Here is a 22,962-nt window from a genome sequence, read left to right on the forward strand (position 1 = left end):
CAGCGCGCATCATGGCGCTCAATGTCGACGAGGCCCACCTTCTGGATAGCTGGGGAGCCCAATTCCGACCACTCTTTCGGGAGATCGGAAACGTTCGCGCTCGGCTGCCAGGTAACCCTATTCTCATCGCGTTGACCGCTACAATCTGCCCGGGTCCGCAGACAAAGACCGTCATGGAGTTCCTTGGGATGCGGCAGTGCCACGTCATCCGCCGCTCGAACGCGCGGTACGACGTTCGCTGGATCTTCCGGACGACGGACGCTGGACCCACTTCACGAGAGTTCCCTGAACTCGACTGGGTGCTCGAGGGCGACCGGCGCGTCATCATCTTCTGCGAGACCATATCGTTTGCTCACCGCATATTATCATATCTACGGCGGAAGGCGAAACATTTACCTGGCTACAAGGACCGTGTCCGCGTCTTCACCTCAATATCTAGCGAGTCATACGTCAGCAAGACGCTCGAGTAGTACTGTGGTCATAAAGTGAGTCAGTTAATTATTCTGAGCAGTGACTCGTGAGCTGACACATACATGCGATGTAGATGAACTTGAACTATAGTACAGAGGTGACTCTGGGAACGGATGGCTTGGGACGGCCCATGGGGCCTGAGCGGCGGGATGGTAGTCGTATGGTCTCTGGTTTGCCGGGAACTGGTTCGGAAATGGAGGTGTGTTTGGTGCATATTCGGGCTGCATGGCCAGCAAAGAGCTTCCGGGGCTATGTGTAGGTCAGGAATGAGATATATTCATGTTGCGCCCAAGCAGTATGACGGATACGGTTCATTAGTTTAGGTATCATCCAATATATCGTGATAGATCTCATTCCAGCCACCCGCCGATCTGCCGTTGCCACCCGCCGAGCCGGCGTAGCCGTCGGCATTGCTCGGCCATCACAGAATGCGTAGCAAAGGGCCTGTCCCGGTGTTGGGGGCGCGTTTTGAAGCAGACCCTTAGAAGACCGTCCTCTCCCTCACTCAAAGAGGTCTTCTTTAGGGTCTGCCTACGGGAGACAACAGAAATACACGCGATTGTCGCGATGAAAAAAGTGAGGTCGATAGTACATGGGAAGACTGAAACCGACAAATTGTGTGGGGTGGTGACTATTGGGTAAGAACTGTTGAGCGAGGATCCGCTGCCCACAATGTATCGCGCTGCCGCATACAATGTCCTTCCTAAGTCAGCTTGCGTTGATCTGACTGAGCCACCCACTATTCATCCTATCTGCAAGCTACACACGATGATGAATCGCCCGAGACTGACAAGACCTAGGGCAGCCGCGGAACGTCGGAGGCGAAGGTGTCGTAATATTACTTCAGGTTGGTGGGTAAGTAGGTCCCTAGAACCTGAGAACCGTTGATGAGCCCTGGTGTAAAGTGCGGTATTCAACATAGAAGTTCTCCGAGCAAAAGTGTTTTGTACTGGTAGCACCGCGAGTATGTTCGCCAGAGCAGAGGCACTTGGAGGAGGAGGAGGAGGAGGGGAGGAGGAGGAGGAGGAGGGGGAGATGGGTCCATTTCTTGAGTTTGCGATTGACTGCCCTTACGCGGTCACGTGATTTACGACGCGTGAACAATAGCGTTCGCGATGAACAAGCGCCCGCAGCATGGCTTTTGTTCTCGTCGCCATCCTTTTCGAAATGTCGACGACATTGACCTTGCTTCTGTACCACCACGTTCACCCAAGATCTTCTCTGCGCTATGTTATTCTCAGAGCAACCCCAGACTCAAGATCACACCTCTAACTACCAATCCGTCGAACGGCCGATGTCCGAGCTCAACCCACCGCCACACTCACAGTCTCGTCGGCAGTCGAGCTGGACGATACTCGATTTTGGGCCAGACGAAACCACTAACCGCGAGGCAGCCGTCATTGCTCGACCTGCAAAGTCCGGGCTGCTTCATCGCTTCGCGCAGTTCTGCTTCGACCTGCGGACACTAGGCCGCCGCCAGGAGCGGGAGCCTGACGTCCTACCTACTCAGCGACCGAAGCTTGAACCATGGCCACCTCTTCACGTTGAGAAGCGAACCGCGCCGTGCTGCGAGCACTGCGCGAAGCGGAGGAAGCGACGGTGGCGGGACAGGATCGTGCTAGTTGCCCTCATCATCCTGCTCCTCTATCTGCTCGGCAACACCATTGCGCTGGACGTTATGAATTACAGCACCGGAGGGACGTCTGAATCTACGTCCAGCTCAGCGTCTCTGTCGGCGAATCAAGAGTTGTGCCTCGCCGAGTTCGAGATCAACGCGCCGGCGAACGCGTCGCTGTACCCGTGTTCGACATGCCTCGCGACGCTGCAGAGTGTCTCATTCGACTTCCTGCAGACGCACGCCGGCGATGCGACACAGATTCAGAACGCCATACAGTTCTGCGCGCTCAGGAGTGTGTTTGTCGAGGCGGACGGCGACGGGCAGAGCAGCTTGGGCAATGGTGGCTGGATGCAGAACACGGACGTGTGCGGGTGGTCTGGCGTGGAGTGCGATGGAGATGGTCGGGTGTCTTCTCTGTACGTCCTCATGATTATATGTGGCGCCAACGGTAACTGACACGCGCTATAGGGAGCTAAGCACACCAGGCATACCCACTATCATCCCCGACCAGCTCGGGGCCCTTACGACCCTGCAAACCTTGCAGGTGATTGGTGACAATGAGCATCCTGGTGAGTGTCCCGAACATTGACAGTGACTACACGCTGAACCTTGCACAGCCGGCTCACTACCCGCCTCCTTCACGAACATGACCTCTTTGACGACGGTCGAGTTCCAAGCGACGGGTCTCACGAGCCTCCCGGACAGCCTCTTCGACTCGCTGAGGAGTGTGACGTCCCTCACCCTCGAGAAGAACGCGCAAATGTCTTCGACGCTGCCGTCGAGTGTCTCGAAGCTATCTATTCAAGACTTGTACGCCTTCTGTCTCTGTGTGATCCATCGCCTTACTGACTCTGCTTTCAGGGTGGTCACTAACCAAGCACTCACCAACCCGCTCACCACTCTCTTCAACAGTTCCACCATTCAGTCGTCGCTGAAGTTGCTGTAAGTCAGGCCCCCAACTCGTACCTACCTCAACTGACTCCGCCGCAGGGACTTCTCCACGACGAACATGACAGGGTCGATCCCTTCCTCTCTTTCCTCCCTCACCGCGCTCGTTGAGCTGCACCTCGACCATAATGACCTCACGAATCCGCTTCCTACCTCATTCCCATCTACACTACAGATTCTCAACCTCGCAAACAACACGGGCCTGAGCGGGTCCGTGGATGGGTCATTCTGCGCGCTGGGCGCGCTCCAGCAGTGTGATGTAACTGGCACTGGCTTGAAAGCTGCGAGCAGCTGTGGTGTATGTCAGTTTTCGTGATCACGTACTCGACTGCTATGGACTTCGGACTCGATGGACCACTTGCCTTGTTGACTAGTGTAGCCTTAGCATGTTTGCTCCGCTTATTGTACTCATTCGCTTTGTTTCTGTACTCAAACCGCGCATGCGCCTTAATGAATGTCATGACTTCACGATGCTCACCCCTTACCACACGGCACGTTCAGCCACTTTGACTTGGAAGCCAAGCGATATTGACGAGAACAGGGTACTTTACGAACGTCCTGTCATTAAATAATCCGTACCCATATATACTCGTCCTCTCAATAGCCAGCTGCACCCGGGGCCGCGTCGCCCTCCCTTTTAAGCCGGAGGAGGACCTCCTTGAAGCGCGTGAGGTCGGTCGTGCCCGGGCCTGCGCGCGCGACGGTCTTGCTTTGCGAGTTCTGGAGTTCAATTAGGTCGCAGATCCGCTGCCACGTCGTGCCATTCGAGAGCGAATCGGTCATCTTGGCGACGAACTCTTCCTCAAGATCCCTGAGGAGCGGCCGTCAGGTCCGGACACAGACTAGGGGAAAGGGGACGACGTACTTGTTCTCCCGGATGTTGCGCTCCTTCTTCGCAGAGTACTCCTCGTAGAACTGGTCGATGGCCCTCTCGGCCTTGGAGACGGTCTCCTCGCGCTTCCGTTTGGAGGCCTCGTCACGCTCCTTGATCTCCTCTGCTTGCCGCTCCCGCCATTGCCTACAAGTGTCAGGTAATAAAGATGTCATGATAGCATGCAACGCACTTGATGACCTCGGGCTCCTCTTCCTCGGCCGCGTGGTTCAGTATGGGTGTTGACGTGAACGCGGATGGTTGGGGCCGTGGTGCAAACGTGGGTGCTGCCCCGAAGACAGGCTCGGACGACTATACGCACATCCGTTTGTGTTGGGTACTCTGAGCAGCAACTTAGCACGACGTACCGGCACCTCGATATCCGGGAACTGGTCCTCGAACTTCTCAATCTCGTCGTCGCCCGTGACCTTCACCTCCGTCTGCCGTTCCCTCGGTGGACTCGCGAAGTCTTCGAACGAGAAACCAGAGGAAGTCGCGGGTGCGGCAGGGAGTGCTGGCGCGGGGATGTCACCGATGCCATCGAGAGATATGTCGGGGAAGGCAGAGGCGGCGCGGTCGAAGTCAATGTCGCCGCCCGCGGTCGCATAGGTGCCCCCGGTGGGCGTGCCGGTGAACTCTTCACCGAGGAGCTCGCTTTCGCGTGCAAGGAAGTCGGTCATCGTTGGTGACGGTGGTGAGGAGGTTACGTTGGGTTACGCGAGGTCGCGGTGCTGTAGAGGATAAGTCTTGGGCGCTGTTAAGTCCTTGATAGCCTTCTGTTGGGAGTAGTCAGGATTATTATCTGTGCATACAGGTCAGTGTGACACTGTATGTAGTCAAATCAATATACATAATCTAACCGTCTCACGTTACTTACACGTCGTCACTTCAGTGACGAACGCCTTCGACTTCAGTGCAGGCTTCCACGTTCAGGCTCTCGTCTACTTCGACCCCTCCGACTGCACCACCATGAATCTCTTTCGGTTGTTCGGTATGCGCAGAAGAATCAACTCACTGTCGACAAACGACTAACGACGTTGTTACCAGGGGACATGTCCCACTTGGCGTCCATCCTCCTCCTGTTGTACAAGATTCAGACGACGCGGTCGGTTCGAGGTACGTGTCTTGAGCACTATGACTACTTTGGCGGCCTGCCTGGTCGTAAATCCACTTTCTACGCGTCTAAGATGGCGTACTGACGGACAGTTATGCTTTTACGCAGGTCTATCCTTTAAAACACAGGCACTCTACGTCACCGTATTCGTGACGCGTTACCTCGACCTATTCTACGACTATGTTTCGCTATACAACAGCGTCATGAAGACCTTCTTCATCACGAGCAGTTGTTACGTCCTCTACCTCATGAAAAAGAAGTACCGGTGCGTCGTGCCAAATTCAGCTTGCATCCTGCCCGCTCAAGCTTCTCGACCCGCGCAGACCAACGAACGACCCGTCAATTGACACGTTCCGCGTGGAATACCTCCTCGGGCCATGCGTCCTCTTGTCCCTGATATTCAACTACCGATTCACCTTCGCTGAGATCCTCTGGTCATTCTCCATCTTCCTTGAGTCGGTCGCCATCCTCCCACAACTATTCATGTTGCAGCGTACGGGCGAGGCGGAGGCGATCACGACACATTACTTGGCCGCGCTTGGCGCATACAGGGCGCTCTACATTCCGAACTGGATATACAGGTGCGCATCCCTATCGGCCGTATTCAGAGCGAGGAGTTGATGCGCGTTCTAGGTACTGGATGGAGGACCAGGTGGACCCAATTGCGGTCACGGCGGGTATTGTACAGACGGCACTCTATGTCGACTTCTTCTACGTCTACTTCACAAAGTGAGTGTTACCACTGTACTCACCGCGCGCAAACGCTGACGTGTCACTCCGCGCGTGTTCGCCACCATACCGCGTTTGCTCGAACTTTGTATAGAGTGCTACAAGGACAGCGGTTTGAGTTGCCGGCATAATTGTATCCTACAACGTAGTGTAAATGGACTGCTCTTCAGCTCTCACGTATTATCTTCATCATCGCCCGATACGACAACTGGTTCATGAGAAAACATGAGCGCGACGCGTCGTGCGGAAAGTGTACACGAATAAGCGCTCACCACTTGTGTGGCGTCTCAGCTTGTCAGAGCCGGTCATCCACCACCGCGAACACGGACTTGTCGTTGCTGTCGTCTCCGGCTTTACTCTGAGCTGTCTGTATTTCTAGCACACGCTCGCTTTTCTTCCATTCTCTCGAGATAGGCCGCTATGCTGGGCGGGCTGTTGTTTTGGCTGGGCTTGTTGCCCCTCGGTGCGTTGGCGGTGCTGGATACCAACCTGGGAAACCAGACAATTGAACGGGTGAGTGTCTATGAGAGTTCACGACGTGTCGGCGGGATGGGCAGGGTGGATTACGCCGGATGCTGGACAGGTAATGAGGGTTGGTCGTTGGCGAAGCAAGGGAGGGCAGACGCTACGACATTTGAGGGGACTCCGGGCTATGGCTCGCGTATCTGGGATAGCATGAAACCTCTAGAGCTGACCATTGGCTGCTGTAGACAATATCTCTCCGAACACATTCGATATACGCCCCATACATCGACCAAGACTTGCAAAATCGGTGCGTCCATACGACCTCTCATGTCTCCGATAGCCCGGGTCTGACCTTGTTCGTATGTGAAGATGGTGGGACTTCGGTGCAGACGCATACGTCGTGAGTAGCACACTCTATCCCAGCTGACCAGTAGCTCACGGTGACTTGAGCGCAGAACACGAACAAGCATGTCCGCCTCACCCGTAATCGGCCGTCACAAATGGTGCTTGCCTTCCCATGTCGTATCGTGTATTATTGAACTGACGTGAGTCAGGGATGGCTATGGTCCCGCATCCCGTTGACAGCGCAGAACTGGATCATCGAGGTTGAGTTCAAGGTACGCGGGCTACGTGGTGATGCGCGGAGGAATGCTTGGTCGTCTGACTGCGCGCTTGCTAGATCCACGGCGACACGGCGCATTTGTACGGAGATGGTCTCGCAATGTGGTTGACGACTACGAGGACACAGCCTGGACCTGTGTTTGGTAGCGTAGGTGCGTGTTGCATGAATGCTGCTGCGTTGCCTTGCCCTAAGCCGCAATCGACCGCAGATAACTTTGAGGGCCTTGGGATATTCCTCGATACGTGAGTACTCCAGAGATTGTGGTCATCCGTCATGCGTGCTCACGACGTCGGAAACTCCGCTAGTTATGCTAACACTCGCCATTCATACTCCTTCCCGCGTATCGTCGGGATGCTCGGCGACGGCAAGACGCCATACGACCAAGCGGGGGATGGTCAGAAAGATAGCCTTGGTGGTTGCTCGGTGCGTCGCGAGCTTGTGTGCGAGTTGCGTCAACACTGAGCGGGGAGCACTAGGCCAACCTTCGCCGCACAAACGTGGCTACAAAGCTGCGGGTGTCGTATGTGAAGGACAAGCTGCTCAGCGTAAGACACATTGCAGGATTAGCCTGCATTTGATGCTCACTATGTCACACCAGGTCAAGGCACAGTACAGAGCATGGGACGATTGGGTTGAATGCTTCACCATCCGCGACATTAGTCTGCCAAGTGCGCCCTACCTCGGCTTCTCCGCCATGACGGGCGACGTCTCAGACAACCATGAGCAAGTTCACTCCTCTATTAGACTCTGAAGAATCGACTGACACTCTGTAACAGCATCATCAGTGTGACCACGTACTCCGCCATCCTCTCCAGCCCAGAGAAGCAGCGCAACAAGCTCCTAGGCACAGAATCTGTTGTTGCGTCAACCTTCCTCTGGACGCTCCTGAAAATTGTTGGCGTGCTCGCGGTTCTTGCGGGATTGTTCTACGCGTACAAGACATATGTGCTCAAGCAGTCGGTCGGACGGGGCTTCAGCGACGCGTTCATGGGGCGTGGTGGAGGAGGCATGAGTGCGTTTTATACTGATGCAAAACGCTTCTGAGGGCATTTATTGGGATATGTATTTGGGATAATATACTCCACTTCGGTTTGGACGATAAAAGTCTGTCGCCTTTTGGCCGCCTTCTAGGGGCTGCTAGCTGTACGTACATATGCCAAAAGCCATGAGGAGACAATGCGGACTTTGATGATCAGAGCCGTTGACAGGTCGATCCCTGTCAACCCCGCTCACAATCATTGTCCTCGACGTGATACAATACGATCGCACCAGGATCACCTGCTCACGTCCTCTGTCCCTCCCTTCACAATGTCACCGCCGTGCATCCAACGAGACGCAGAGTTCTGGTTTCCCGACGGAAACGTGGTCTTGGAAGCCTCCGGATTTGGGTTCCGCGTTTATCAGGGTCTACTCGCACGCGACTCCCCGTTTTTCGCGGAGTTGTTTTCCCTCCCCCAACCCGACCGTGCAGAGGTCCTCGAGGGCTGTCCAGTAGTCCACCTCACGGACTTTCATGAAGACCTGCGTATATTGCTGCGAGTAGAGCTGGGGAGCGGTCGGTAAGTCGTTGCGCTAGGTCGTATGAACGGCATTCATAAACTCTGAAGTTCCGACCCCTCTGACAGTCGACTGCTGGATGGCACGCGCATCGACTTCGCAACCACGAACGCACTCGTCCGTCTCGGGCGCAAGTACCAGATAGACAACCTGTACAACGACGCATTGGACGTGCTCAAGACGTTTCTCTTCACGCAATACGCGAGCTGGTACGAGAAGCCACACTACGCCGAGTGGGGTCGCTATGGCCTAGACCCCATCGCCGCAGTGAACCTCGCCCGGCTCACAGACACATCGGCCCTCCTCCCGATTGCGATGTACCTCTGCTGCCAGCTCCTGACGGAGGACCTCCTGCGCGGTACGACGCACCCCGACGGGACATCCCAGCAACTCTCGCTCGATGACCTCCGGCGATGCGTTGACGCGCGTGTTTTCCTCACGCGCGAGAAGGACGCTGCGCTCGAGCGAATATTCGACATCTCCGCGTCGAAAGATTGCCAGGACCTTGACTCGTGTAAGGAGCGACTGGAGTACCACATGGCGATCTACAAAAAGCGGGTGACGGACGGGACGGCAGGGTGGAACGTGTCGGGACCGTGGCTACCGTATGTGTGGCTAAAGAACTGCTCGTCGGATAGGGGGTACGGCGAGCCCCCGCTGTGTGCGCATTGTATGGCGCTGCTCGAGACGCAGCATCGCGGAGAGTGTGCGAAGATATGGGAAGAGTTCCCGAAATACTTCGACTTGGAAGTCTCGGAGTAGGGGTCACGGTGTTGTAAGTGGAAAGGCTATGTGAGTGCATCCTCAAGTCTCGTGCTCTATAGCAACTCACAAGGAGAAAGCAGGAAGGAGACTTTGTATGTAATTTATTCAGGACCACCGCTCAGATACCCCCGCTTGCTCGATATCACTATTATTTTCAACTTACAAAACTGGCGTCGTCGTCGTACGTGTCCCCCTCGCATTTGTACTTGTCCACCATTCTCAATCATGGCGCAGGTCGATGTTTCTGAGAGACAACAGCCGGACGTATATCACAAGAACCGCTTCGTGTCATTGTAATCGCTCTGCTGTAAACTCCGTCGTCAAGGCCTAACTATTCGCCAACTCCGTGAACAAGAAGCTCCAACCCTTCCCATAGGCAGCTTCTGCCCCCACAGCTGGTGCTGCCGGATTGGTTGGTGACATTAGAGCATGCACGGCGTCTGGAACAAGCACTAATTCCGTCTTGACACCCAACTCCATTAGTCGGTTATATGTCGTCTTCGATTCAGCGGGGTCCACGATGCCGTCTTGTTCCCCATGCACGAGGCATGTCGCAGGGAACTCGGAATCCAGACAGGCTTGCAGGATGGCCGGATGCAAACGGGTAGGTACAACTGCGAGGCGTTCGGAGGCAGGAAGAGCACGCAGAGTGGCGGAGATGGGCTCGCCCACGACATAATCCAGAATCTCGCCTGTGCGCCACCAGTGCATGAACAGACCCATGCGGTTCTGGTCGTCGCGCAGGGTCTGATCAGGCTGGACCTTCACAGGTGCGTCTGAGATAGGGAGCGGAGTGCGCTCGAGCAGATGTGCGAGGGAGGCTTCCGTCACGCTTTCGGATCCGGGGAACGGCATGAACCCGTCCTTGGGCGCGACCCAGCTATCACCCAGCACGTCTCCGCCCATGCCGAAGAGCAAGAGGAGGACCTTCGGTTTCGGCTGCGCGTAGAGACCTGCGGCCATGGCAGGGTAGACACCTCCAGAACCCCCTAGGAGGGCAATGCGCGATGCATCCAGGGAGACGCCGCTTGGTAGATGGTCCTCCGAGAAGCTTGGGTTCGATAGGAAAGAGAACAGGGCCTTCATGTCGTCGATGATGTCGAAACCGGTGGAGGGGTACAACAAACGATAGTCGGCGGCCATGAATATGGCGCCGTTTTTCAACACCAACTCTGGATAATGTATTCAGTAAGTTCGGGTCTGATATGCGATATCACGGACGCGCTCACCTTTCATCGACTCAGAGAAAAACGCGTCGTTGCGAGAACCCGTGAGGATACCTCCGCCATGGAGGTATATCACTGCGCTCAATGAGCCCGCGGTGACGGAAGGGGGGATCTCGTAATCCAGCTGGATGTCAAGTGAGCCGACGCGCGAGTAGGTGACAGTGGGCATTGCAGAGTCGGGATGCGCAACTTGAAGCCTGCGAAATAACGGGTCCGTCAATTCTGTTACCAAGCACCGCAGCTGACGCAATATACTGACCTGCCTGGAAAGACGGGCAGCAGACGATCCCTGCTGGCACAACGTTCAGGTTTTATCTATCGGACAGTGAGGTATGCGTGGGTATACGAAGATCATGATGGACACCACAGGACATCCCTTTGCGCCCGGGACTACACCAGAGCAACCTCGGCTCCCATCGTCACTGCGATGTGAAGATCGGATACTGGGCGCAACACATCAAGCACCAACAGGGACACTCGCGCCCAGAGTTTTGCTCGGGAAAGTCGGGGTTTCTGTGAATCTGTGTAAGTGACCTCCGGGCGGCGCCCTTGTGCGATAGCCCTCCTTACTGAACGTGGTGTTTAGGGTCCACCTCCAAGATATTATTGCTGCGCATCCTCCAATCAATACACAGCGGTCGGCGCTGCTCACCGCAGCACCGCTGGCCACACAGCGCAGGTGCACAATGGTGAGGTTAGTCCAATGGCGGCTCCGCAAATGATGCCGCTCGCGGCCGACTCGCGGCCACAACAATTGGAAGCCCGGGTTTCGCGGGGTGCAGAGTCACCGTGCCCTGCCACCCAAAGACGCAGCGTACTTACTCTCGAGCCGCGCCCCAGCCACCGTGGATCCCGGTCTCCCCTGCCACGCCAAGTTCCCGCATTGGCATCACACTGACTTCCCGTGTTTCTTTCTAAATATATGCTGTGGGCGATACGGGCTGCGGTGTTGCCTGCGAGTCTTGCAGCGCTCTGCCCTTCGGTCGCGACTTGGCCATAAATCAGACACTCACAGCAAACTCACAGTCAGGCGTCGCCGCGGCGAGGTGATCCTCGCTCTTCGGCAGCTCCATCGGGGTATGTGGGGCAGAAGTCCCCTTTGGCAGTTGGACGGTTGCGCAGCTAGCCTTCTCCTGCCTGGCAGTGCTCTCGCGCCAAGTTCTATTCGAGTGGTGTGTACGAGCACTATGATAATGAGTACTCACAAAAATCATTGATGTGGTCGGGTAGCTCGGTGATGACTCGGAGGTGCCCCTTCAAACGTACGAGCAGACCTGTGCACAGACAAAAGGCACGCTTTCGCGGTGTGTCGTGCGTCTCGCTCGTCATGGGCGCAACGACTGACTTCGCTTCGATCCGAAGGTGAGTCATGCATGTTCTTCGCGTACTCATTACAATTGCCTAAATATCCCCTGACACTGGGGTCGCACTGTAGTGGTCCGGATATCGAGTTTTCTACACGTGTACAGAATCCCAGTGAATAGAGCGGGTTGATCTTATACTGCGACAGCACGTACTTACTGAATATTGGCCCTCCTCAACTATGATTGGCAGCGCTGGGACGCGTTGCTCAGGGCTCCTACTCGGCGTTGGTCCGGGTGTGCTCAGACATTGATTTAAACGCGAGAATGTAGATCTCTACCCACATGATAAAAGCCGTAAGAGCCAGAACACTACTGAGTTGTTGATCTGTGCGTGGAGGCCACAAACATATGTAGTACTGGTACAATATTGTTCGACTTGGGCTATAACGCCTGAACTCGGTACTTACCGTAAGGAAGCCCGGAGGAAGCCGAATGGACGAATCGGGCAACTGACGTTGTTTGACGTCCGGGCGTCTGTGTTCGCATGACCATGACTAGCAGGCTGCCCGTGCCGTCGCACAGGTAGTACCGTCAGTGTGTCGATGTACCGCGCAACAAATGTCGATTCAACGACTTCTGCATTACTCAATTGAACACAGCTCTGATAACCTGATGACGTCTATCGTCTAGCCTCTGCGCTACGGACACCACCATCGCCCCTCTGGTTGTCCACGTACTCCAGCTCGCCATCATCTGGCGTCTCCTGACTGAGAGAAGTCGATGCGAAGTCGTCCGTTCGCGGACGCTTTTTGGCCTTGTCGGGGAGGGGGCTTGCCTGACTGAAATCGTAAGTCAACTTGCGTGTAATCTTCCCATTCATTTTGGGCGGCGTGGCCGACGGCTCTGTGGATGGTAAATGAGAATGAAAGTCGAACACAATTGATAGCCCGACACGCACTGTGAACGGGCGGTATGGCAAGCCTATCAAAATAAACAATGTTATGCATCCGAACGTTGAACCACAGTACTTTGTCGTCTGCGTTGCGCGTAATGTCGGAAAGGAAACCTTGCACATGGAACCTCGATTCTCCGTTCTTCGGCATTGGCTTACCCCTGCTTCCATACCGCTTTGAGTCCGGGATCTCAATGCGCATTGGGAAGGTGCTTTGCTCGCGAGACGGCAACTGCGACACAAACTGCATTGGCAGAGAATCGAACGTCGACAATGTCGGCTGGATGTTCGTGGCCTGCCCACACGCAAAAACAAACGGCAAATGTGCTGGGTGAAGTCCATCCGCACGGATCAGCTGTCAGCATCATTTGTTAGTTGGCAGTTCAACCTGGCCTCTGGGGCATGTCGGACCTGGCAGAGAAACACACCTGGATGATATCCCCAACCGCATCATAGTCCGAGGGATCGAGATGTGAAGAGTACACTGTCGCCTGAGGCTGCATCTTCACAATCTGACAGCGAGCATCAGAAACAACAGTGAGCAGCTAGTAGTTCCATCACAAAATGCAGACATGACGCACAGATGCAACAATGAAGCTGATGACTGGTCCGTCACTGAAGTCGATGTTTTGGTCGTTCCAGTATCGGAAGTTCACTACCAATGGCTTCTCAGCGTCACCGGAGTACAACCCGCCATCAAGATAGACGGCCTTTGGCTGTGCGGCATCGCTAATCCGCGGCCTTTCAAGGACAGCAATCCCTGTGATGATGGCGGACGTCATATCGACTCGGAGTGGTGGTCTGCACTGCGAAACAGAGGATGGGGATGTGCGGAAGTTGGCTGTGAGTCCGAGGGCAAGCTCTTCTCAAGAAGTTTGTAACGCAGAGCCACAGGGAAACCGGCAATGCACATACCGGGGCAGGACTCGGGTCCTCTGGGATGTCTCTGTGCCGGTCATGATGAATGCTGATTCCTATTAGAGGTTACATTAACTGACAGGCGGGTGCAGTAGGGTGCAGTACGATTGCGGTCCCGATAAGGATGTACCGGCGATTCAACGACTCTGCTTGGCCTAGAACGCCAACCTGCAGTGTCTGACCTTGAAGATTACCTAGTGTGGTGTGCCAGAAGTCCCTTTTCACGGCATGAGCAACAGACTAACATTTGAGTGCACGGCGTCATGATTATTAGTCGAGAAGTACCTCAGGATATACTATGTTATGTGTACATTGTGGTGCATCATCGGGAAGCAGAACCTTGACCGTCTGTGAGGATGTGGAGCGTGAAAGTGCAACATACAGCTGACCATGTGTGAACACAGGCACTCGGAGGTCAAGTCCGACGTACCGGACCGACTGTCCCTGGGATTTATTGATGCTCATTGCAAACGCGAGCCGCACGGGAAACTGCCGGCGAGAGAGCTTGAAAGGAAACTCGCCATTGCTTGTTGTTGGGTTGAGTGTAATGCGAGGGATGAGAGCGACCTCACCATGATGATCGCCGCCTATGAGTTGCACTTCGAGAACGCGCGTTGACATCTTCTGGACAATCATACGGCTCCCATTGCAGAGACCACGCGATGGCGAGATGTTCCGCAGTAAGATGACCGGACATCCAACCTTCAGACGTAGCTCGCCAAGAGGTAACCCAGATGCCTTGAGAGATCGCAGGTATTCGACGGGATACTGATTGCCTTGGGTGGCTTCATCATCTGCGCCAGCCTCAAGAACAATGCTGTCAGCGCTATGGAAGACATGTTCGTCACCGTCCATCCTATCAAGGATCTGACGGTTGAGGTCGTCGACGTCGGTGTTCCTTGCAGATAGGATCATCCGTGCAAGAAAATAATCAGCGGGTGGAGGAACTCCGGAACCCACGCCCGGATAGGTCGAATCAATCAGAGAGTCGACACTGCGCACCAGCATGTGTTGTGGAAATTGCACGATATGGGGATCACCTGCGGTGCGACCGTGGCCAACGTCAAGAAGCCAATTGGCAAAGGTAGCGCTGTCGCGAGAGCCATCGAGTCGCATATTTTGTCGTAGGTGTAGGACTTGGACATGCGCCCACAGCGGGGATGACCGGAGTGAGGCTTCAACGATGTCGGAACGTGAGCCTTTGACGACGACGGGTAGGATTTGCTGAAAGTCGCCACCAAACACCACTGTCAAACCTCCAAATGGACGTTGATCGTTACGGATGTCTCGCAGAGTGCGGTCAACAGCCTCGGGCGCCCAGCGGTGTTGATTGGCTGCTTCGTCCCAGATGATGAGCCTTGCCACACGGAAGAGGTCTGCATAGCGGCTCTCCTTGCGGATTGCGCAGGTTGATTGCGCGTTCAGATTCTCGACAGGGATCTTGAACCGTGAGTGGGCAGTACGTCCGCCCTTCAACAGCAGGGAGGCAATCCCAGAAGATGCGACACAGAGAACAATCCATCCCTCTGCTCGAGCCTAGATGAGGTGCATCAGCATGAGATTGCAGTATGGTATGAAGACGCAGCCCAAATCGCACCTTATGACACACAGTGTTGTAAACGTATGTCTTGCCGGTGCCACCGGGACCGTTCAGGAAGAAGATGCCGCCACGCTCAGTCGACACAGCTTCCATGATGGATGAGAAAGCATCGCGCTGGTTGGCGTTCAGCTGGCGAATGCAGTTGTTGGCCTCCGTCAATTCGAGCTGCCGGTCATAATCCAGCTGTTCGATGATATGGGGGTTCTCCACTTGCCTCTCCCAGTCACGCTCAGACCGCGGCATGTCGTCGAATGCAAGTAGTGAGTGCCCCGTCTCGTTCAAGATCTTGTCGAGGAGGAACAGGCCGTAGTCGTAGACGTCTTCATCAGCGGCATGGGGCATCCCAAGAAGAGTTAATCGGTGGCGCAGGTCGTCACAGATCCCCGCCCGGAACTCGTGCCAGAGGTTCCCGGGCTGTGCTGGGTTGCAATGCGTCAAGAGCGTTGCAAACAGATATCGAAGGCGGCTTCCGGTCTGCATCTCTGTTGCTTCTTGGAGACACTGTCGCCATTCGCCATCATCCTCGAGGAGACCGCGAGCAAGGCAGGCCTGGCGAAAGTTGGGATACACCTGATTGCCGACGCGCCGGAGATCCGTCCAACACGTAGGCCCCTTTGTGACAGTGAGGAGGGTGCGCAAGTAGAAGCGCTCGCCTGCATTTGGAGAGACGAAGTACATCCGGCCGATTGCAAAGCCAGACTGACGGATCTTCCACCGCTTCTTGTCCGCCTGCCAAGTGAACACCTGTGGAAACTCCTGATACGTATAGCGACGTGCCACGTCAGAGAAACCACTTGCGGGCGAGTTTGCATGGAAGAACGCGGTGAGCATGGTTTTCTCCTGAGATGCGCGTGCTAGGACGACCTCCGGTGTGTCATCGGGGTTGAAAGTCACCAAATGCTGTCCTGGGAGATGAACCTGAAGCCGTACAACGTTTGGCTTCTGCTGATGGAGGTCGAAATGAAGGATTCGCCACACAGCCTCCGAGGCTGAGACATAGCGGCTGTCAATCCACCGGCGGATCTCGTCATTCCGGTGGACTTCAAGTGTACCGCAGTCATGGCCCTTATGAATGTACTTGTTGATATATTTCATGGACGCAAACGTGACCGAGCATTCGACGTTGATGTGACAGGCATACCGTGCAGAGAGATAAGGGTTATATGGCACGATCCAGCGGTTGTCTACTTCGTGATTGCGTACTCGGAAGGAGCGACCATCTTCTGGACGACGATACAGAGGATAACCCTCTCGATCAAGAGATGTCGTCGCTTGGAAAGCCTTTGGGTAGCCTTTGGAGCAACGACCATCCTTCATACACGGTGAGCTCCGATTAGCCATACCGCATGGCCCATGGACCATGCATGTCTTGACGACGTCGAAAAGCATTGGCTCGGTATCCGGGTCGGGCCAGGTAGCTCGAATGCATGAATCGACTGCAGCAGGATCAAGGAGTTTGTCGGCTCGCTCAAGGAAGATCAAGAGGTGCATATGAGGAAGTCCACGTTTCTGAAACTCAATCGTGTAGATGTGTGCGACGGCCCGGCCAAAGATGCCATCCTTCAAGATTTCCTCCAAAAGGGCCTTCTTCTTAAGGTTGAAGACACGGGCAACCAGATCAGGACGGTCTGCAGCGGACTGGCCAGGGAGGAGTTCCCGCGTGATCTCCGGCCATTGCGGGTTTGCCGTCATCGTTATGAAGAGGTCGACATTCTTGTAGTAACGCCCGATCGCCATGCCGTCTTGAAAGAGTTGCTGCATGTAGCGTGGTCCGCCAGTATATGATGATGGAAGGACAACCATCTGGCCCAGCTCGTTGAGGTTGACGTCACGGCCACCCCGCATTGCGTCGGAAAGGCCACTGTACAATGATGCGCGGATCTTCTGTTGGTTGTTGCGGAGGTAGATCAACCGACGCTGATCGCATGCCGCCCACATATCCACCAGATACTGTTGGAAGAGCCGCCCTCCGCGGAGGACCAAGGAGAATTCTCGTTCGCGGTAGTGGAGTTGATAGGCGTAGAAGCGGGTTTGTGACAGCGAGGTCTGCGGGTCAAACTCCAACGTATCGGGATCCCGCAGAGATAGGTCCCAGCTCCAGCCCCGCTCACCATGAGGAAAGAAGACGGTGTACTGAAGGCAAGCATACGCAGGGTGACACTCGCTGATGCGCTGCAGAGGGCCAGCCCGTTTGCGGAGAACAATGTCCCGGTGATCCGCGTCTGCAGGCTGCTGATTGGGGAGCAGAACAGCAACCTCATCTGCAGTTGGTACGTTGTATCGTCGCTGGTCTTGGTTGCGATCCACGACCAGGTGCAACGTGACTTGCTCGACATCAGGATGCTCACGGAGTGTCTCGTATGCATGCTTGTAAATCCCGACGTAACGATGGGAGCGGTTGAGCACGTCCTGGATGAGCGCCATGGTCTCCTCCCGGCATGATCCGTTGCGGCGAACCCGCTCAGCCAACGCATCATGTGGGTCGTGGACAAATAATTGGGCATATGAGCGAGGCTGCCCAGGGGGAGGATCGAGAGAGCCAGATCGATGACAGAGCTCTCCGTGGATGCGGAAGACGTATGGTCCATTCCCATGGTTGACAGTATCGTCGATCTGCACGCCAAGTGAGGTGAAAGCAAAGGCAGAGTTGTACTGGCGGATGTGCTCGCGGAACTCGCGAGCTTGAGCAGTGTTCTGAACAAACAGCTGCTTCAGGGCGTGCGGAGGATCCGGAGCGGAGGGGACATGAACCTTTCCCGAGTTACAGCAGCTTCCAAACGTTGGATTGCGTGCCGAACTTGCTGTTAAGCGCTCCGCTATCCAGTGAAGAGCCCCGCAGAACCGGCATGCGACGTCCATGCGACCAAGATCGTGTCTCGCAGGTGGGTCATGATACAGCTGGCGTGCTTTTGGTAAAGGGCGTCTGGGATTGTGATTCGGAGCTACAACTGAAGTGTCAGCGAGGCGAGATCACACAATTACAATAACAGCAGAAGCTCACCTGGCCGCTCTTCATTTGCATCAGGAGGGCGCAAACCTGCAGCATCTTGAGGTGTAGGCGGCCTAGGTACCGGAGGCCTCGGCGCTGGGGCAAGTGGCCTCGGCGCTGGCGCGAGCGGTCTCGGCGCTGGGGCAAGTGGCCTCGGCGCTGGCGCGAGCGGTCTCGGCGTTGGGGCAAGTGGCCTCAATGCTGGCGCGAATGGCCTCACAGCTGGTATGGGCTGCCTGGGTACAGGTGTGGTTGGCGTTGGGATGGTGGTGCCTACTACAGACTCGCAGGTGAGAACAGCAGATTCACCTCAATGTCAGTACCTCACATACCTTCGTTGAATGTACCGCTACCCGGTTCATAGTGGCAAAAGGTGAAATCATCCGTGCGACGTTGTCCCTCATGCTGTGCTTGATCACGTCCACTTGCTCGGCTACGTTGGCCCTGAGCACGATTGCCTCCCCGTGCATTGCGTCGGCGAGTTTCACGACGTTGTAGCTCGAGAAAATCAATCGTTGGAAGCTGGGGCTGTACGTTGGGCAGAGGTGCGGTCAGAGGCGGCGTCGGCAGAGGCACCGTGACAGGAAAGCTGGACTGCGGATGAGCGCCGCGGCGAGCATTCAACAACGCAGGGAATAGTGAAGGGAGGGGAAGATGGTTCTCGTTCACGACCCCGCGGCGGCGAGAGACAGCACCAGACAGAGCAGGCGGTTGGTCGTGCACGGCGCCATTCCTTGGGCTGAGTGGATTCCGGGGAGAACGGCCTGGCGAGTGCCAATTTCCTGTCACAGAGTGTCTGCGGCTCGGAGTAGTAGGGCTTCTCAGAGAAAGTGCAGGGGTTGGCAGACCACCTGTGGCCCGGGTTGTACAGCGCGATCGTGATTCGTGAACGGCCCCAGAATGGCGGTGGCACGTCGGGCGGACAGGGCTAAGCGCCTGCGCAGATGCTTGCGCAGGCGTCTCGCACAGATCACGTGAAGGAGGGGCTGGTGCGAACGATGCGAGTCGGTTATGGTCAACGTCGACTGCTCGCCCGCTTGGAGGCGTCGAGGCGGACGCATTGAGGACGCGGCTTTCATTGTCCGTGGTTGCCACAGAACCGCTGTTGGAGGTACTGCCAGGAGTGCGCCTGCGCCTTGGCGTGACTCGGATCGGGCTCAGTTCGCGACGGCGGCGATCTTCAAGTCGACTGACAGCCCATGCACGCCGCACCTCTTCGGCATCGGGAAGAGTGACTGAGCTGAGAGAAGGGAACATAGAGTGTCAGTGGAAGGAAAATTGGCAGAGGAGGTCTGCAGTACTCACCTTCGTCACCATGTCCCTGTCTCCCCTGAATTGCTTGGCCGGGACTGACATTGCACCCGACATGCTCGATCGCGCTGCTCGAGGACTCGTCAGAACAGAATAGCAGCCAAATGGGTAAAAGAATCTGTCATTGCGAAAGACTGTCTATTGAACAGTAGGCAGAGGTGGAATGCAGAGTTGCGTAAAGCAAGAGCCCTGTCACGAAGAGAAACCACAGCGAGTAAAATGGGCAACACAGCGCGAGGGAATGGAGGAAGACGCGTGAGGAAAGGAACGAAAGTGGGTGCATAACAACCATACCGCCCGGCAGTGCAACGGAAAGCGCGGAAGGCGACTGCTCGAGCGCGGAAGGACGGACTCGAGCGTGGAAGGACGGACTCAATCGCGGAAGGCGACTGCTCGCGTGCGGGTTGAACACGGCGCTACGACGAACAATACGTACGCCGCGCACCCCGCGGTTTGTTGTCAAGAAGCGACGACTGCGTCGAACAGTTGTCCAGAGAGCGGCGACTGCGTGTGCGGAAGTGAGGCGAGTCATTGAAGGACGTCGCAATCGCGGGCATGAGCATGAGCGGGAGCGCATGGCATGCGGGCAGGGAGCGTTAACAGACGGGCATGCAGGAAAACGGAATACTATCAGTGGCCCTGCAATGCAACTGGTACAGTAATGCAATTATTGAACTCTGCCCTCGCTCGTCCCTCCGGATATTCTGGGATTTTTGTGTAGCATACTTTGAATGACTGCCTACGTCCCTATCTATTTTTCGAGAGGGAGAAAGTATAGTACCTGCTCTGCATAAATCAATAAACACTGTTTTTGCTCAATCATGACGCGGGGACTATCTCGGGTGACCTCATCCTATAACCGATATGTCTGAAAAGTTCATAGCATGATTCTATATCATTCAACGAGCTCTCCTACAATTTTCCGAGACAATCCGCCAACCTACAAGCAGGTCAATGAGAATGTTGCAGTTGAGGCGTGACAAGCAGCCACCCACGATCAACAGATCTCAACTCCGCCCTTGCCGTCATCGGCCACTGAAGCGCTCCGTGTCTGACGGTGTCCTGTGGGCGAAGCAGTGTGGCGACGCAGATATTCATTACACCAGTGGATGCCCAGACTTCCTCGGTCTCGCGCACATGAAGCCGAGGTCGAACCCGCTATCAAGAATGCTCAGTCTGGTACAGTGGTAGGTAACGTCAATGTTAAATCTACTGCTCCTCGTACGTCATGGTGCTCACGTGCTCCTTACTCTACTGTCCTCCGCCGACTACACGGGGAGACAAAGCCTCGCTCAGCTGCACATGCAACCCAGAAATTGCTCAGGCCAGCTCAAGAACAGGCCTTCGTTGACTGGATCAAACATCTCAGTGAGATTGGGCGAGTGAGCTGTCGGCGACTCGGCCAAGCGCCCAGTTGCATTACTGTCTCAGCGTCTGCGTTGCAGCGATGTCTCCAGTTGGTCTCTCCAGCCACATTCGCCACCGACGGCAGCTCTCGGCGAGCGGATCTTGATTACCGGCAGCGTCGGCATCGTGACCTTCGCCGTGACGAGCCTCGGAGAATAGTTGCATTACTATACCACTTGCTTTTTGCTCTCGGTCTTCTCTCACTCCTCCCGTGGACGCGTAGTAAAATCAGAATGGATTGCTCTGAACCTCAGGAATCCAATGGTGCAAACTCCGAGACAATCCGAGGAGAAGGGGAAGAGATAGTTAAGTAAATGTCCGAAAATTGCATTACTGGGCCACTGTTAGTAGGCGCGAGCAAGGCGGCGGTGAGTGCCAATCAGCCAATCAGACAATCGCTTCCGCAAAAGGCAAACCATGCTCCTTTACTATATAAGATGACCTGGGGCCACTTACGCTGGGGATTAATAATTGGCTGCCGGGCCAGCCGCCTCCGTCCTCTCCTCCATCTCCCGCCGCAGCCTAGAAGTATTTATTACCCTGTCATTCTTCCTGCTGTACACACAAACTACCGCGTACGAAGAATGGCGTCTAGCGGTTCTACATCATACAATGAAGCGTGGCTACCCGGGCCCGGGGGCCACCAATTCTACACCCGCACATATGCAGCGACCGGGACGGCTCGCGCAACAGTTGTCTTCATCCATGGCTTTGCGGAGCACGTTGGGCGACACGAGCACGCTCACCGCTATTGGCAGACCAAGGACATCACCGTGTTCACCTTCGACCAACGCGGGTTCGGGCGGACAGCGCTGGATGTGAAGCACAAAAGCAAGGATGCCTCGTATGGCAAGGAGACGTTCGAGGACCAGATACGCGATATTGAGTTCTGGGTGCGGTACGTAAAGAAGGAGCATCCAGACTTGCCGCTGTTCCTCGCTGGTCAATCCATGGTGCGCATCGTACACGGAGTTCAACTATACTCGCGCTCATATCGTGAGCAGGGTGGTGGACTCGTGCTATCGTTCCCTACACAGTCAAAGCCCCCGCCGTCCAAGGAGTCGGTAGAGTTAGTCTCCGGTATCATTGGCATGAGTCCTCTCCTCCTCCAGACGACTCCTGTCTCCAAGCTACTGCGCAAGGCTGGCACAGCGCTAGCCGCCATCGCACCATGGCTCCCATTCCCGGCGGACGTTCCTCCTGAGGTGAGTATCACTCTTGTCTAGAACCTGATATATAACCGTGCCATCCTTGGCAAGTGAAACACTGACCTTTGGATATTTTTGCAGGATCTGTCTCATGATCAAGCAGTGGTCAACGCCATCGACCCTGACCCGCTTATCAAGAAGCACGGAACTGCCAAGGGTCTTTCGGACATGCTCGGAATGGTCGGTTGAGTAACAACTGCAACCTTGTGTGCTTTACTGACGGGTCATAGGGAGAGAACCTTCTTTACGGCTCCTACAAGAATTGGCCAAAGAAACTGCCGGTACGTTGCCGAAACCGGTCTACTGGGCTCATATTGACTCTGATTCGACGCATACTAGGTCCTTCTTATACATGGCACAGAAGATAAGGTATGTCAGCTCAATCTCCGCTCCTAGCGGGTCTCACGGTCCGTACAGGTCACGTCCCACAAAGCGTCGGAAGAGCTGTACGGCAAGCTCGATGCGGAAGACAAGAAATTGTCGTTATACGAGGTGAGCATTACGTTCATTGCTTCACTCTCTAGACGTATGGATGCAATCACTTGAATCTGATTCATTAAGCGCAAGAGCGAAAAGCTGATAATAATCGGTTTTCCAGGGCGCTTACCACGAACTCACAAACGAACCCGACGGCGTGAAGGAGAGGTCCTGGGACGAATGCATCGCGTGGATCCACGCACATGTCCCGGAAGCACAGCCTGAGATGGCGAGGTTGTAGTCTCAGTGCGTACTGCTGCTGAGTTAGCCGTAACTTGCGATAGGGAGGTCTCCGGGACTGGATGTTTCGGTCAGATGAACACTGCCACTTGGAGGTGCGGCCCACGTTAAGTATCATATGTACCTGCGTTTGGTTGGCGCACTTGACTGTATGCGCGGTGGGTGCCATC

At 55.3% G+C, this 22,962-nt stretch overlaps 9 protein-coding genes across 9 annotated transcripts; 5 read left to right on the top strand and 4 right to left on the bottom strand.

Annotated features, from left to right (window-relative positions):
- Positions 1-1,609: 1,609 nt before the first annotated feature.
- C8Q71DRAFT_813251 (RNI-like protein) lies at positions 1,610-3,521 on the top strand. Its single transcript, XM_047926073.1, has 5 exons — positions 1,610-2,505; positions 2,558-2,658; positions 2,707-2,899; positions 2,951-3,031; positions 3,080-3,521. The coding sequence occupies exons 1-5, from the start codon at positions 1,700-1,702 to the stop codon at positions 3,351-3,353; spliced, it is 1,455 nt and encodes a 484-aa protein (XP_047776798.1). The 5' UTR covers positions 1,610-1,699; the 3' UTR covers positions 3,354-3,521.
- Positions 3,522-3,533: 12 nt separating this feature from the next.
- On the bottom strand, positions 3,534-4,685 carry C8Q71DRAFT_771381 (clathrin light chain). The gene is made up of 4 exons (XM_047924352.1): positions 4,277-4,685; positions 4,102-4,220; positions 3,903-4,055; positions 3,534-3,848 (listed from the first exon to the last, which is right to left on the bottom strand). Exons 1-4 carry the CDS (start codon positions 4,586-4,588, stop codon positions 3,635-3,637), a joined length of 798 nt encoding a protein of 265 aa, XP_047776799.1. The 5' UTR covers positions 4,589-4,685; the 3' UTR covers positions 3,534-3,634.
- Positions 4,686-4,804: 119 nt separating this feature from the next.
- C8Q71DRAFT_771383 (ER lumen protein retaining receptor-domain-containing protein) lies at positions 4,805-5,975 on the top strand. The gene is made up of 6 exons (XM_047924353.1): positions 4,805-4,899; positions 4,956-5,024; positions 5,131-5,287; positions 5,346-5,603; positions 5,656-5,751; positions 5,846-5,975. Exons 1-6 carry the CDS (start codon positions 4,878-4,880, stop codon positions 5,880-5,882), a joined length of 639 nt encoding a protein of 212 aa, XP_047776800.1. The 5' UTR covers positions 4,805-4,877; the 3' UTR covers positions 5,883-5,975.
- A 196-nt stretch (positions 5,976-6,171) lies between these two features.
- On the top strand, positions 6,172-7,882 carry C8Q71DRAFT_873668 (concanavalin A-like lectin/glucanase; the record flags this gene model as incomplete). The annotated part of the gene is made up of 11 exons (XM_047928366.1): positions 6,172-6,264; positions 6,462-6,523; positions 6,586-6,616; positions 6,672-6,719; positions 6,771-6,833; positions 6,896-6,989; positions 7,047-7,080; positions 7,144-7,261; positions 7,315-7,383; positions 7,437-7,561; positions 7,615-7,882. The coding sequence occupies 11 exons, from the start codon at positions 6,172-6,174 to the stop codon at positions 7,880-7,882; spliced, it is 1,005 nt and encodes a 334-aa protein (XP_047776801.1).
- Positions 7,822-9,405, top strand: C8Q71DRAFT_163281 (uncharacterized protein). The gene is made up of 4 exons (XM_047916698.1): positions 7,822-8,397; positions 8,446-9,170; positions 9,283-9,341; positions 9,395-9,405. Exons 1-2 carry the CDS (start codon positions 8,015-8,017, stop codon positions 9,155-9,157), a joined length of 1,095 nt encoding a protein of 364 aa, XP_047776802.1. The 5' UTR covers positions 7,822-8,014; the 3' UTR covers positions 9,158-9,170; positions 9,283-9,341; positions 9,395-9,405.
- On the bottom strand, positions 9,360-10,587 carry C8Q71DRAFT_813267 (Alpha/Beta hydrolase protein). Its single transcript, XM_047926074.1, has 2 exons — positions 10,390-10,587; positions 9,360-10,332 (listed from the first exon to the last, which is right to left on the bottom strand). Exons 1-2 carry the CDS (start codon positions 10,553-10,555, stop codon positions 9,488-9,490), a joined length of 1,011 nt encoding a protein of 336 aa, XP_047776803.1. The 5' UTR covers positions 10,556-10,587; the 3' UTR covers positions 9,360-9,487.
- Positions 10,588-14,907: 4,320 nt separating this feature from the next.
- Positions 14,908-15,502, bottom strand: C8Q71DRAFT_711742 (PIF1-like helicase-domain-containing protein; the record flags this gene model as incomplete). The annotated part of the gene is made up of 2 exons (XM_047920822.1): positions 14,908-15,096; positions 15,158-15,502. Coding segments are annotated over 2 exons (534 nt in total), but the record flags the coding sequence as incomplete, so codon positions are not given.
- Positions 15,503-17,527: 2,025 nt separating this feature from the next.
- On the bottom strand, positions 17,528-18,070 carry C8Q71DRAFT_688168 (uncharacterized protein; the record flags this gene model as incomplete). The annotated part of the gene is made up of 1 exon (XM_047919828.1): positions 17,528-18,070. A coding segment is annotated over one exon (543 nt), but the record flags the coding sequence as incomplete, so codon positions are not given.
- Positions 18,071-21,451: 3,381 nt separating this feature from the next.
- C8Q71DRAFT_859809 (lysophospholipase) lies at positions 21,452-22,793 on the top strand (the record flags this gene model as incomplete). The annotated part of the gene is made up of 7 exons (XM_047927698.1): positions 21,452-21,820; positions 21,872-22,072; positions 22,157-22,255; positions 22,306-22,356; positions 22,415-22,444; positions 22,493-22,567; positions 22,674-22,793. 7 exons carry the CDS (start codon positions 21,452-21,454, stop codon positions 22,791-22,793), a joined length of 945 nt encoding a protein of 314 aa, XP_047776806.1.
- Between the last annotated feature and the right edge of the window lie 169 nt (positions 22,794-22,962).

This window comes from Rhodofomes roseus (assembly GCF_022264815.1).
Source record: "Rhodofomes roseus strain CIRM-BRFM 1785 chromosome Unknown C8Q71scaffold_16, whole genome shotgun sequence".
Taxonomy (NCBI): domain Eukaryota; kingdom Fungi; phylum Basidiomycota; class Agaricomycetes; order Polyporales; family Fomitopsidaceae; genus Rhodofomes; species Rhodofomes roseus.